General features: G+C 51.3%; 1 protein-coding gene across 1 annotated transcript; it reads left to right on the top strand.

The window, feature by feature from the left end:
- The first annotated feature begins 3,991 nt into the window (after positions 1 to 3,991).
- LOC119249729 (leukocyte immunoglobulin-like receptor subfamily A member 3) lies at positions 3,992 to 12,947 on the top strand. The gene is made up of 11 exons (XM_037517186.2): positions 3,992 to 4,355; positions 4,550 to 4,585; positions 4,740 to 4,959; positions 5,047 to 5,114; positions 5,261 to 5,560; positions 5,765 to 6,046; positions 6,322 to 6,621; positions 7,727 to 7,855; positions 8,216 to 8,271; positions 11,202 to 11,339; positions 11,436 to 12,947. The coding sequence occupies exons 1-11, from the start codon at positions 4,211 to 4,213 to the stop codon at positions 11,580 to 11,582; spliced, it is 1,821 nt and encodes a 606-aa protein (XP_037373083.1). The 5' UTR covers positions 3,992 to 4,210; the 3' UTR covers positions 11,583 to 12,947.
- Positions 12,948 to 13,924: the final 977 nt, after the last annotated feature.

Genomic DNA, 13,924 nt, shown 5'->3' with positions numbered 1-13,924 from the left:
CTTCTCGGTTAGTCCTCAGCTTTGGCTGTGAAAACAGAGTTTTCCTTTTCTCCACACAGCGGTGATTATTTCGAAGTCCACAGAAGCAGAGACCGTACACCCAAAAGCACAGCCCGCTCACTGCCGGGCACAGACCGCCCCGTCCCGCACCCAGGCAGAACCCCGGCGGTCAGTGCCGTCCCCCCATTCTTGAAGGAGGCAGAGGCAACGAGACCCCGTCACCTCCGTGCGTAGCGCCTCACTGTCGCCCCTGGAAAGCGCATGGAGAGTGCTGTGACTTCATTTTCAACATTTTCCCATTTTTCTTGAGTTGCTCTTTCCCACGCGGATTATTTAGAAGTGTGTTGTTTGATTTCCAAATAGTGGAAGATTTTTCAGTGAGCGTTCCACCGGCAAACTTTAACTTAAACTCCATTAGGGCCAGAGAAGAAGAGGCGTGTGATATTAATTCTCTGATTAAATGTGTCAAACGTTGCTTTACACCAAGGATACGCACAGCCGTGGTCGATACCCCGTGTGCACTTCAGAGTGTAACAGGGGGGTCCCCAGGAAAGGAGGAGGTTCCAGGTTCCCTGCCCGACCCAGAAGGAGGGTGGAACAAAGCAGGGAGAGAAGAAGCTGGAGAGGAGACTGAGGACGGAAGGAAGCAGGATGCAGCCAGAAGGAGCCCTGGAGGAGGCGCGTGGAGCCCTGGAGGAGGCTCATGGAGCCAAGAGTGTAAAGAAACTGCGCCTGCCTTTTGGTCGTGGACTGGGTGACACAGGTGTGGGTGAGAGACTTGTGGGGAGGTGACAATGGCGGGTTTTGTCTTGATTTTCATTTTGCTCTTTTCCCTCCAGACTTGTCTGGTTGTTTTGGATCCTTTTCTGTGGGTCCCTCTGGAAGATGCTTTAGACTTGTGGCAGGCTTTGGGGCCTTGCTCTAGGCCAATCCCGTTTGGATGGAGTTTTACCCATGAGGGGACGGGTAACTTTGGGTGCTTGATTTAGAAACTAGATTCTTTGCCTTTCCTGTCTTGTTTCCTAATTGTATTAAAGTTCCTTCCCACTAAAGTCTCATATGTTTTGTGTTGATGCGGCGGATGGCAGAGCCAGCAGATTTGCGGGGTCTGGGCTGTCCCTCTCCCTGTCCTATAACATTTTGTGTTGATGCTGCAGATGGCAGAACCTATTTAGATCAGACAGGTTTGGGGGTTCTGGGGTACCCCTCTCCCTGCCCTGTAACAAAAGGAGTGTATATTTTTGCTATTGGTTGTGGTCATTTTTTTTTTTTAAGATTTATTTATTTATTTATACAAGCACTGGGTACAGTCAGAAGCGCGGGAGGGTGAGAGAATTCACCAGAGCCAGAGGGGAGAGCAGAGCAGGCAGAAGGACCGAAGTACACTGCTGAGCGGGCGGCAGGAGAGGTCTGCGCGCCATGTGGGACCCTCCTCCGGTGGCCGGGGAGCAGCCGGGGATCGAACCGGTGCTGCAGAAGCTGCGGGCAGCCTCACAACCCAGAGCCCAACCACTGCGCCACCGGGGGGGGGGCCTGATTTGCCATCTATTTGAACTATCAGTTACCAAGACAGGAAAAATCCCTGACTATAATTGTGGGTTTACCAATTTTCCTTTCATTTCTGTCCATTTTTATGGATGTTGAAGTGCTGGGTTTTGTGCAAACTCATTTAGGATTATTATGTCTTCTTACCCAATGGACTTTTTATCATGTAATGTAGCTCTTTACCCCTGATAATTTTCTTGTTCTTGTTCAAAAGTTTACTTTACATGGCATCTTATGCTGTACAGTCGTACGCAACAGAGCACTGTGGTAGATAAGGTCACTTCCTTTCCATTTCCCAAGAAGCCCAAGCCCTTTGAATGTTATCTTACATGACAACAGGAACTTTGCAAATGTGACTAAATGAAGGATCGTGAGATGAGGACACGATGCTGGCTACCTGGGTGAGCCCTGCGCTATGCACAGGCTCCTTATAAGAGGCAGATAAAAGGGTCAGTGTCAATGGTAGGAAACATGATTTCAGAATCATGAGACTGAGGGATGGAAGGAAGGGACCAGGAGCCCAGCACGGCAGACAGTCCCTGGAAGAGGAAAAGGACAAGGACACACATTCTTACCACAGGGTAACAAAAGCAACCAGTCCTGCTGATCCTCATCATCAGCCCACAGAGCTGACTGTGGTTCTGATTTGCAGTACAGTAAGATATTAGATCTGCGCTGACTGCAGTCACAAAGTTTGTGGTTAGCTACAGCGGCCACGGAAAACTGACAGTTTCTCTTGTGGTCGATGTGTGCATGATGTACTCTGAGCCTTTTTCTTTTTGATCTATTTACATCATTGCATTAACTATTTTTAAAATATACCATTATACAAGTTTTTCAGGTGTGCATAACTCAAAATCAACATGTCTATAGATAACACTAATTTTTAAAATGAATTTTTTGTACACTGCACATAGTTGGGTCTTACTACTCATTAACACAGTCCCATGATCTTTGCCATTTAACTGTGTTTTCTCCATTTATATCTAACGTAATTATTGAGAAGGATGATTTTGTTCATTTTCTCTTTGCCACCCTTATAGTTGGCTCTTCAGTATTCCTTTTCCTGCTTTCTTTCAGCCTTCAGAATATTATTAGTATTCATTTTAATTTAGCTATTGGCATTTTAATTATAAATTTCCATGTTTTTTAAAGTGGGTGTTATAGTTGTTACAATATATACAACCTAATTGTACAGTTTCAGTATCTTTGCTTTCAGCAGACATACAGATTTTAAAGAAATTAAAAAGAGAAAAATATGCTATTACATCTACTAGATATTTACCCATTTTTAACTCATGCTTGGGAGCCCAAGTTTCCCTCCGGTTTATTGACTTCCTGCCTGAAGAATTTACCTTTTCACTTCCTTTCAGGTAAGTTGGCTACAGATTTGGAGTTCCTCCTCTAAGAAAGACTTCATTTTGCTTTCATTCTAGAAGTATGTTCATAGAATATTCATAGGCATATGTTCAGAAGAATTACAATTGACTGTTCTTGTCACCCAGAACTTTTAAATCTTCTGAATGTGATGGATTCTATGTGAAATCTGTGATCATTCAAGTTGTTTTGCTTCTGCATATACCTGGTATGTACCTGGTATTATTCACCCAATACTTTTAATATTTCTTATCTTGTTTTCACTAGTCTGATTATGATTATGATCTGCATGAACAGAAACCACCCCCTACAACCATCTCATCCCAATAAACACCCCGTGATTCCGCAGAGCTCTGCCTTCCTCGGCTTGCCCTTGGCCACACTAACCAGCTGACTCCCTTCCAATCTGAGGAGCACGTGACTCTGGCCCCAGTCCACAAACTGCAAATACATGTTCTTATAGTTCTGTGTAGGGGTTCGAGGAGAAACCCCGTAAACCACTCGCACTGCTGATCCACACGCCATCCAGAGCCCTCCTCACCGTCTCCACACGAGGAGGCTGCTGCTCACCATCTCCCCTCTGCCTCAGACTCCAGACAGCGCCTGCGCTCAGGACCCTGGGACCAGGCCCAGCCCACTGGACGCTCTCCAGCCTCAGCGCAGGCAGGGCCGCTCTGGTCAGGGCTCAACCCCACCTCTAAGCTAAGCCCTGCCCAGGCCAGGGCCGCTCACCCCAGAAGGACCCCCAACCAGGACCACAGAGTGCAATGTCCACGGATGGTTACTCAATCCCACGGTCCCATTTTCGTCTTTCTTCCAACTGGCAGTCTCACAGCAAGACGATGACACAACATTCGCATTGAGCACACCATTATGTGTCTCCCTCCACCTGAGCCCGGGGACCAGGGAAAACCTCTGTCACCCTCACCACAGAGGGACATGCTAACTACTCAATAAACACTGACTCACAGGGTAGCTGATGAAAGAAGGGAAGAAAATTTGCATTTACAGAAACTCAGAAAAGGGAAGTGGCTAAGGCAGACTTGAGCAGCCTCAGGGCTGGCCTCCTGCATCCTCAGCCCCTGGTCTGGGCCCGGGTCCCTCTCTGGATGAGGGTTTGTCACGAGGGGGAGGCAGAGCCTATGGGGGTCTGAGACTCACATCTGCTCTGGGAGGTCCCAGAGCCCCAGTCTCCTGGTCAGGTCCTTCAGGAAGAGCAGAGTGAGGCCCCTTAGAGGGGCTGTTCCCCATCCTGTGCAACCGCAGATGAGGAACCCCTACTTGCCACATGGACATAGAACTGGTCACATCCTCTGCATCTGTTTGTGCTGCCAGATTCTGTCTGTCCTGCCAGGCTCTGTGGACTCACATCGTCTGCACCACAGGGGACATGGGAGGCAGCACCCCGACCCTCATGGTCCTTCTCTGCCTGGGTGAGCTTCAGGGGATGAGGAGGGGTGGCTTCTTCCTTCCATGTCTGGCCTGAGAGTCCCCAAGACTCAGGAGCTCTGTGGGGACAGCACTTCCGGGAGGGGAGATGTGCTCAGCCCTGATCTGAGCAGTCCTTGGGGCCAGCCAGGTCTGAGCTCCCCTGTGGGGGGACAAGTCTCACAGGCCTCTCTTCCAGGGCTGTGTTGGGGCCCACGGGACAAGGTCCAGGCAGGTGAGTGCTCCCCACACCTCCTGCCTCAGCCCAGGGCCCCTGGACAGTGGGGGAAGCACAGCGGTGTGGGCGATGGGACCTGCCTGGAGGGGCTGAGTGACGGCTGGGGAAACTGAGGGAGAGGCAGCCCGACACTCACCTGACTCCTTTGCAGGGACCCTCCCCAAACCCGCCATCTGGGCCGACCCAGGCCCCGTGGTCCCCGTGGGGAGCCCTGTGACCCTCTGGTGTCAGGGGTCTCAGCAGGCGCAGGTCTACCATCTGTACAAAGAGAGGGTCTCTGGAGCCGTGGAGACGGAGCGACCACACAGCTCCAGCGACAGGGTCGGCTTCCACAGGGAACACACAAGTGCGCACGATGCGGGACGATACCAGTGCGCCTATAACAGCTCCAGCGCCGCCTCCGAAAACAGCTCCAGCGCCTCCGAAAACAGCACCAGCGCCTCCGAAAACAGCACCAGCGCCTCCTCCGAAAACAGCACCAGCGCCTTCTCCGAGAGGAGTGACCCCCTGGCCCTGGTGGTGACCGGTAAGTGGGGAAACTGGGTCCCCTCCCGCTGGGGCTCCCCCTCACGGGCAGAGGGAAGAAGAGCGGGCTCAGGGGACCTCACCCTCACTGTCCTCACTGGGTATTGGGGTGATGGTCCCCCTCGAACACACTCTCTCCTCCCTCAGGAGCGGGGACCCCACCCTCCCTCTCAGCCCAGCCCAGCCCTGTGGTGGCCTCAGGAGGGAACGTGACCCTCGCCTGCAGCTCACAGAACATATCGGGCACTTTCCATCTGCTGAAGGAGGGAGACTCAGACCCGCCCCGACAAAGAAACTCAAGTTTTCTCCAGGGGAGACACCAGGCCCTCTTCCCCGTGGGCCCCTCGAGCCCCTCCCACGGGGGCACCTACAGATGTTACCATAATTCCTACTCCTACCCCCTCATGTGGTCCGCGCCCAGCGCCCCTCTGCGTCTCCAGGTCACAGGTGAGGCTGCACCTCGTCACGTCCCTCCAGGCCCAGGGACTGGCTAAGCCCGTGTCCCGGGGAGCCGGGGGTGACGTGGGGCCAGTGACGTGGACTCCTGGGTCCAGATCACAGCGCAGGGGCGTGGGAGGGACGGTGAGAACTCACCGCTGCCCAGTGGACAATGCGGGGTGACCCTCGGTGCCACTGTCCCCGTGTCCCCAGGAGCGTACGGGGAGCCCTCCCTGTCGGCGCAGCCGGGCCCCCTGGTGCCGTCTGGACACAGCCTGACCCTGCGGTGCGGCTCGGGGGCCGGCTTTGGCAGGTTCGCTCTGACCAAGGATGAGGGGCGCACGGGCCCCCAGCGTCTGGACGGGCAGCACAGCCCCGACTTCCCCCTGGGCCCTGTCGCCCGCACCCACGGGGGCCAGTACAGGTGCTACGGGGGACACAACCTCTCCCACGTGTGGTCGGCCCCCAGCGCCCCCCTGGACATCCTGATCGCAGGTGAGGAGCCGCCCTGGGTCCCGGTGGGCTGTTGAGGGCCCGGGCCCAGGTCACCTTGGGGGTGATGTGTCCAGGGGGAGGGTCCTGGCAGAGGCCGAGATGGACAGTGGTCGAGGGAGCGCAAGCGAGAAAGTGGGGTGAGGGGCACAGACATAGAGAGACCCACACAGGAGTGGAGGACCGGGCGTCCCAGAGGCCCCGGACCAGGACAGGGGCCCTCGGCGCAGGGTCAGGGGTGTGGGGTTGGGGGGTCTCTAATGCCAAACCTCCCCCAGGAATGGACCCGAAACCCTCCCTCTCGGCCCAGCCCGGGCCCACCGTGTCCCCAGGGGAGAACGTGACCCTGCAGTGTCGCTCTGACGCCCACTCGGACACCTTCTACCTCTCCAAGGAGGGGTCGCCTGCGTCCCCCCAGCGCCTGCTTCTGCAGGACACAGCTGCCCCCTCTCAGGCCCTCTTCACCTTCAGGGCTGTGACCTCAGCCCACGGGGGCACCTACAGGTGCTACAGCTCACACAGCGCCTCCCCCTTCCTGCTGTCACACCCCAGTGACCCCCTGCGGCTCCAGGTCTCAGGTGAGGAGCCCCTGCATCCTTGTGACCTGGGCTGGGGTGGGAGTAAGGTTAGGGGAAGGAGGGGATCAGCCAGGAGGGGAGGGAATCACCTCCAGTGGAAAGAGAAGCCTGAGCAACTCGCTCCCTGGCCCCCAATGCTACAGCCACCCGGGTGACGCACAGAGCCCCCATCCCACAGGCACCAGGGCCCTGGCGACCAGGGGCTGGAGTGGTGGTGACCTGGGGCACAGGCTCCAGGGACTCAGGACTGTGACCTGGGGCAAGGGAGCTGTTGCCCCCCTCACCCAGGGAGGAGCAGCTGGCCAAAGTGGGAACAGCAGCCCCCTCTGCTCCTGGGAAGCTGTTTGATGGCTGTGAAGGGCCGTGTGGGGAGCAGAGGAGCTCAGTCTGGACTGGGCTCAACCCCTTCCTGAGAGAAGGGCTGAGAAACTTCCTTCTTCTCTCTGGGTCTGATTCCTCCTGCACCGGATGCAAAGGCCGCTTGGACACTGCACGTGGGGCCCCGGGTCGGGGGCATAGGGAATGTGACCCCTCTCCCGTAGGCACAGGGGCTCAGCCTTTTGAGGAGCAGAGTACTGTTAGGAAAGACCCCGGATTTTCCAATCCTGCTCTCTACCCCACATGGGGTCTGAGGGTCGTGTCCCTCCCCTGTGTGGGGTCACCGTCTCCATAACCAGCTTCCCACCCCTCCCCGGGTGACAGGCCTCAGCATGGAGCCTGCTCCCGCCCACAGCTTTCCCTCCTGCGTCACCCAAGGCACAAGCCCCAAGGGTGGGCGGTGCAAGCCTCTGCAGAGGGGGAGAGGGGCTGGGGGCTGGGAGGCGGTGGGGACAGGTCTCTGCACTGGGGTTCTGCCCAGAGAGTGAGGGGACAGCAGGACAACAATTATGATGGGGACGAAGTGGAGGCCCACGCCTGCGTCCAGTCCCAGTCCTGCCGTGTACAGGCTGGTGACCTGGGCCAGTTGTTAACCTCTCTGAGCTCAGTTTCCTCATCTGTATGTGGGGGGCGAGGCGGGGAGGCAGGGAGAGCACAGACCTGCATGTGCCTGCACACAGTAGGTGCTCAATTCAAGGGTGTCCTGTCTCCTCCGTGATGTTCACAGATGCCTGGGATGCTGGGTATGTAAGAGTCCTGACCGGGGTCTCAGTGGGCTTCATCCTGCTGCTCTGCCTCCTCCTCCTCCTCCTCTTGCTCCTCCGACAGCGGCGTCAGAGTAAACGCAGGAAGTGGGGTGAGTAGGGGACAGGGTGACCGGGTCCCCAAAGGCAGTGGGCTCCCCAAGTGATGAGGGTGGACAGAGGGAAACAAACAGGTAGGTCAGCTTAGAAAACTTCTCTAGGATCTCAACTCAGAGAATCTAAAAAGAAAATAATACAGTCCCTGTGTACAATTTAAGTCTTTCATTTTTTTTCAATATCATGAAATATTGAGACACGTAAGCTAGGAGGATGAGGGCCCAGGGGTGAGCACTGAACCCATACACAGGACCTCAGTCACCCCTTCCCCTGGACCTCAGTGCCCATCTGGGACAGGGCAGCTGTACCCCTGAGAGCTCAGGAAGCCCCAAGAGACACTCCCTGTTCTGTCCCAGCAGATGCTGCCCAGACAGACACACAGCCTGAGGAGGGGGTGCAGCTGGACCCTCAGGTGAGACCCCTGCTCCTGTCCAGACACCAGGCCCTTCTTGTCCCTGCATGTCATCAATGGACACTCTCTGTCCCTTTGTCACCTGCTCTAAGCAGCGCCCACACACTCTCCTCTGGCAACTGGGTCCTGCTGGGGTTTCACCCTCCTGCTTTCTGTGACCTCATGTCCCTCCTCAGGGTCCCCTTCTTGTCACCTTATCCTCTGACATTACGGTTGTTGGGGAGCAGCCCTAGGGCTCAAGGGGATGCATGAGAAAGTGAATCACCCGCCATCCCTAGCACATATGCACAAGGACCTCACTGCTCACCCTGCTCCACTGGGTGCTGCAGGGTCAGCAGTGGACACACTGTCCACTCTCCTGAGCACTCCTAGGGGTGAAACAATGTGCAAATGAGTGGAGAACCTCCCAGAGAACAGCATACACCAGGGGAATTATGCAGGAGCAGGGGGTGGGGACAGGAAACAGCAAGTGCAAAGGCCCTGAGGCAGAATGTGCTTCAGGGAGAGGGTCAGTGGGACGGAGCTGAATGAGCAGAGATGGCACCTTAGATAGAACCAGGACCTCAGACACATCCAAATGCCACAAGGCTTAGGAAGTCCCTGAGGACTCCAGCACTGAAAGCCATTTTTTAAAATATTATGAAGTTTTATGAAGTAACATAGTAGTTTATAACATTGTGTCGGCTTCACATGTACATTGTAATTTGACACCTGTATCTGCTATGTTATCTTCACCACCCAAAGTCAGGTTTCCATCCTCACCAAATAATTGACCCCTTAACCATATTTGCCCTCTATTAACCACCATTCTGTTCTTGTAGTCTGAATGTTTTGTTTTGTTTTTCTTACTTGTTTTGTTTCTTTATCTTACACACAGAAGTAATATAATATGGCATTTGCCTTTTTTGCATAATATCCATGTTGTTGCAAGTGGCAGAATTCTTTTTTAATAGCTGACCAGTATTCCCTTGTGTATATAGACCATGTCTTCTTTATTCACTCAACATTCAATTTAAGCTGATTTAAGTTGTTTGCAAACCTGACTCTTGAAAATGATGCTGCAATGAACATAGGGCACATAAATATTTCAATTTAGTATTTTCGGCAGCATGGAGATTTCTCAAAAACTAAAAACAGAAATTCCATGTCATCTAGTTATGTCACTTCTGGGTATTTCCCCAAAAAATACAAAACCTTCAATTCAAAGTCATATATGCACCCCCTAGAAACAACCTACATGCTTCCTGATCATGTAAAGAAGACAATGAAATAATATGCAGGTGTTTTTTTTAAAGACGAAATCCTGCCATTTGCAACACAAGTGGACCTAAACAGTAAGTAGTATGCTTAGCCAAAGGAGCCAGGTAAAGACAAACCCCATATGATCTCACTCACGTGTGGGATATAAAAGACCCAACAAACAAATAAACAAATTAAATAAAAGTAATCTTTTAGACTATAAGACCAAATCAGTGGTTACCAGAAGGGAGTTGGGGGGTGTGTACCAGTAAAGGGGGCCAATGTATGGTGAAAGAAAGGCCTGGACTTTCGGCAGTGAGCTAAGGTAGATGTACACATTGGTTTATAATAATACTTCTCTTGGGCCTCCCTGGTGGTGCAAGGGTTAAGCCTCAGCACTATGAAACTATCTGTGGCCACTGCAGCACGATTTGATCCCCAGTAGGAAGCCCACCCACAGGGCGCAGCAGACCTCTCCTGTCTCCCCACTGCTCCCCTCAGCAGTGTATTTCAGTTGATCCACCTCGGATTCTGGGTGTCTCTGTTTCTGTTTCTCCCCATTCTGTTTCTGGGGAATCCTCTCACCCCCCATACCTCTGGCCTGTACCCCAGTTCTTGTATGCATAAATAAATCTTTAAAAAATAATAATAATACTTACGTAGTGAATGAAACTTACAGGTTATAATGAAATGTTACTTCAATAAAAACTAAAAGAAATAGGGCCTCCCTGGTGGCGCAGCGGTTGAGCGCTGGGTTGCGAAGCTGCCCGCAGCCTCTGCAGCGCCGGTTCGATCCCCGGCTGCTCCCCGGCCACCAGAGGAGGGTCCCACATGGCATGCAGACCTCTCCTGCCACCCGCTGCTCCCCTCAGCAGTGCACTTCGGTCCTTCTGCCTGCTCTGCTCCTCACTCTGGCTCTGGTGAATTCTCTCACCCTCCCGCGCTTCTGACTGTGCCCAGTGCTTTTATAAATAAATAAAATAAATCTTTTAAAAAAACAAAAAACGTTTAAAAAAAAACTAAAAGAAACAAATTTGTGTTTTCATATATTTGTATTTCATGTTAGATCTTCTTTGAAAGTTTGTGTCATTCACTGGAGAGTCATCTAGTGCTGGATGTTTTTTGCAGGGAGGCAGGCCTTTGATTGTTTCAATGTCCTTACACAAGATCAGGCTGTACAGATTTCTCTTGCTGACTCAGTCTTAGAAAATTGTTATGTGGGGGGAAGCAAATATTGTCTAAAAAAATTTAAAAAATGATAAATGTTAAAATAAATAAATAAAAAATAAAGACCCCCTACATCTAAAGAAAATCTAAAAATAAAGAATACAGTGGGAAACAAAAGTGAAAAAAACAAAATTGTTATGTTTCTAAGAATTTTCCATTTCTTCTGGATTATCCAGATTGCTGGCATATAGATACCCACACTAATCTTGTAAGGTTCTTTGTATTTCTGTGTTATCTGTTATAACTTTTCCTCTTTTGTTTCTTCCTCTTTTTTTGCTTTCTCTTGTTTGCTGAGTGAGTCTAAATAGATCAGCGAAAACAAGAATTGATTCTTTGAGATGACTGAATTTTTCAAGGCTCACATTGGCAACTGGAGAAAATCCACACTGAAATCAAAGACACCGTCACTGGAAAAAATCCACACTGAAATCAAAGACACCGTTTCTCTCTTGCTGTCTCTCCAGCAGAGCATGAACAGTGAAGATTCCCAGGGGGTGATGTACGCCCAGGTGAACTGTAGAAGACGCCAGCAGGGAGTGACGGCCTCTCCTTACCCCCTGACGGAGAAACTGCTAGACATGAAGGACAGACAAACCGAAGAGGTCAGGCAGATGGGCAGTTAGTGGGTCCCATCCTCTCAGGCCCCCAGGTGTCACCCACCCCAACCATACTCCTTCCTCTCACTCTCCCCCCTACAGGCTGCCACATCTGACGTCCCCCAGGAGGAGTTGACCTATGCCCAGCTGAACTGTTTGACCCACAGACAGGGGACAGCACCCATTTTCTCCCCATCAAAGGAGTCCCCAGCAGAGCCTAGCGTGTACGCTGCCCTGGCCATTCACTAGCCCGGGAAGGACTGGACCCCACACTACAGGGGCAAGACACAGGGGCCCCGGAAGGCCCAGGAGCTGCCCCCACAGACGCACCCTACTGACCCCAGGCAGCCTGACTCCTAAGACAGACCCCCAGGGGCTCCTGGAACCCTGTAGCAGTCGCCTGACTCCGACAGCAAAGGTAAATAACATCCTCACATTTTGGAGATAAAGCAATGGCTTCCCATTAATTGATGCGTGTGATGACCTCCAAGCAGAAGTGAGAGAATGTTGTAAGCTGAAGGGCAGAAATATTACATTAGAAAATAAAAGCCTAAATATTATATCCAGAATTTTTAAAGAACAGCAGACTATTCCAAATGAAGGTGAAAGGAAAGAAATAATAATGATAACAATAGCTACTAATGAGGACAAACAAAAGTAGAAAAAATAAAGCAAAAAAAAAAATAGTTCTTAAACCATTAACCACACTAACAAATCCTCACCACCATGGCCGAATGCAAAAGAAAGGCAGATGTTACCCTTATCAGGATGCTCACAGACTGTGACCAGAGAACAGAACACAGAGTACACTTTTATGTCAGAAAAGTCATGACTTATTTTTTCTGTTTTCTATGCAAAAATGCATGACGATTTTTCCGACAGCCCAATATTAGCAATGTAGTACCAAAAACCTCAAAAACAGAAGGGTACATAGGACATCTGAGACGCCACATATAGTAAGTATATACAACTTAAAATTTTCCTGCAAAGTAAAACACTGCGTCTGAAAAGATTCACTCATGAACTGTGCCAGACACGTGTGCACCTAGGAAACACACGCACTCACACACACGCACAATGTGCATATCAAGCTGACACAGCCTCTCCTGAGAATGGTGAAGGGATATTTTCCCCAGGACATCGTGCTGTCCAGGAATAAAATGCTGCCAAAACTGACAAAGAAGCTACAACGGGGTGGGCCTCCCTGGTGGCACAGGGGTGAAGTTTCAGAGCTATCAAGTTACTGGCAGCCACTGTAGCACTATATGATCCCCGGCCAGCTGACCCACAGGGCGCAGCAGACCTCTCCTGTCTCCCCGCTGCTCCCCTCAGCAGTAGACTTCAGTAGATCCACCTGTTCTGCTCCCCTCTCTGTTTCCAGTGAATCCTTTCATCACCCCATACCCCTGGCACCTCTGGCCTGCACCCCAATCCTGGTATGCATAAATAAATAAAAACAAATTCTGAAAACAAAAAGAAACTGCAATGGGAACATCACAGGAAGCTCTCCCTTGTGGACTTAGGAGTAGAGTCCTAAACAAATACTTGCAAACAAGATTCTACAATACAGTAAATGAATAATATACCAGGACCGTGCTGGCACGCTTTTTTTTTTTTCAGGAATACATTGTTAATATCATAATTAAAAATTTATTAAAAGAATTAAACACTAAAATAAGAAATAGAAGAAATGATCCTATCAATACATGCGAAGCTTTCGATAACACACAGACACCAATGTATAATGGAAAACAAACTCAGAAATGAGGCGATTTCCGATCATTTACCAAGGCACCTTTTAAAAATCTCTCACAGAACTAAATTCTTAAAGTAAAAACCAGAAATTTCCCTGCCTGTGACGTAGGCTGCCCTGGACCGTTGGCTCCTAGGCGTGTGCCTGTGGTGAGGCTGCAGCCACAGCAGCTGCTGGGGAGCGCGCCGGGTAGCCCTCAGCCCTGGAGGCTGCACTCTGGGGTCTAAAGTCAAGAAAAGGAGGGCCTCCCCGGTGGTGCAGCGGTTGAGTGCTGGGTTGCGAAGCTGCCCATGGCCTCTGTGGCGCCGGTCTGCTCCCCGGCTGCTCCCCGGCTGCTCCCTGGCTGCTCCCCGGCCACCACAGGAGGGTCCCATATGGCGCGCAGACCTCTCCTGCCGCCCGCTGCTCCCCTCAGCAGTGGACTTCGGTCCTTCTGCCTGCTCTGCTCCCCGCTCTGGCTCTGGTGAATTCTCTCACCCTCCCGCGCTTCTGACTGTACCCAGTGCTTGTATAAACAAAACAAACAAACAAATAAATAAATAAAACATGCTTCTATAAAAATAAATAAATAAATAAAAATAAAGTCAAGAAAAGGAGCTGCCACCGCTGTTGCTGTTTCTAGAGATGTCGCTTACAAGGAACTTAAACACCTGTTGGATTCCAAAGATGTTACCTTCATTGCTGGTAGAGATGGGGTTCCTGAGCATGCAAAAATCCCTGGGTCTGTCAATAGGAAATTTTTGTTACAGCGTTCAGGAGAGCACATTTATATGCCAGTGGCTGAGGCAGGGAACGGTCTGTAGATGAACCCAAAGACTCGGAAGAGAAGCACAATGAG

This window comes from Talpa occidentalis, unplaced genomic scaffold (assembly GCF_014898055.3).
Source record: "Talpa occidentalis isolate TD23 unplaced genomic scaffold, MPIMG_talOcc4v2.1 talOcc4.17, whole genome shotgun sequence".
Classification (NCBI taxonomy): Eukaryota; Metazoa; Chordata; class Mammalia; order Eulipotyphla; family Talpidae; genus Talpa; species Talpa occidentalis.
This window is presented reverse-complemented; position numbering and strand designations above follow the sequence as displayed.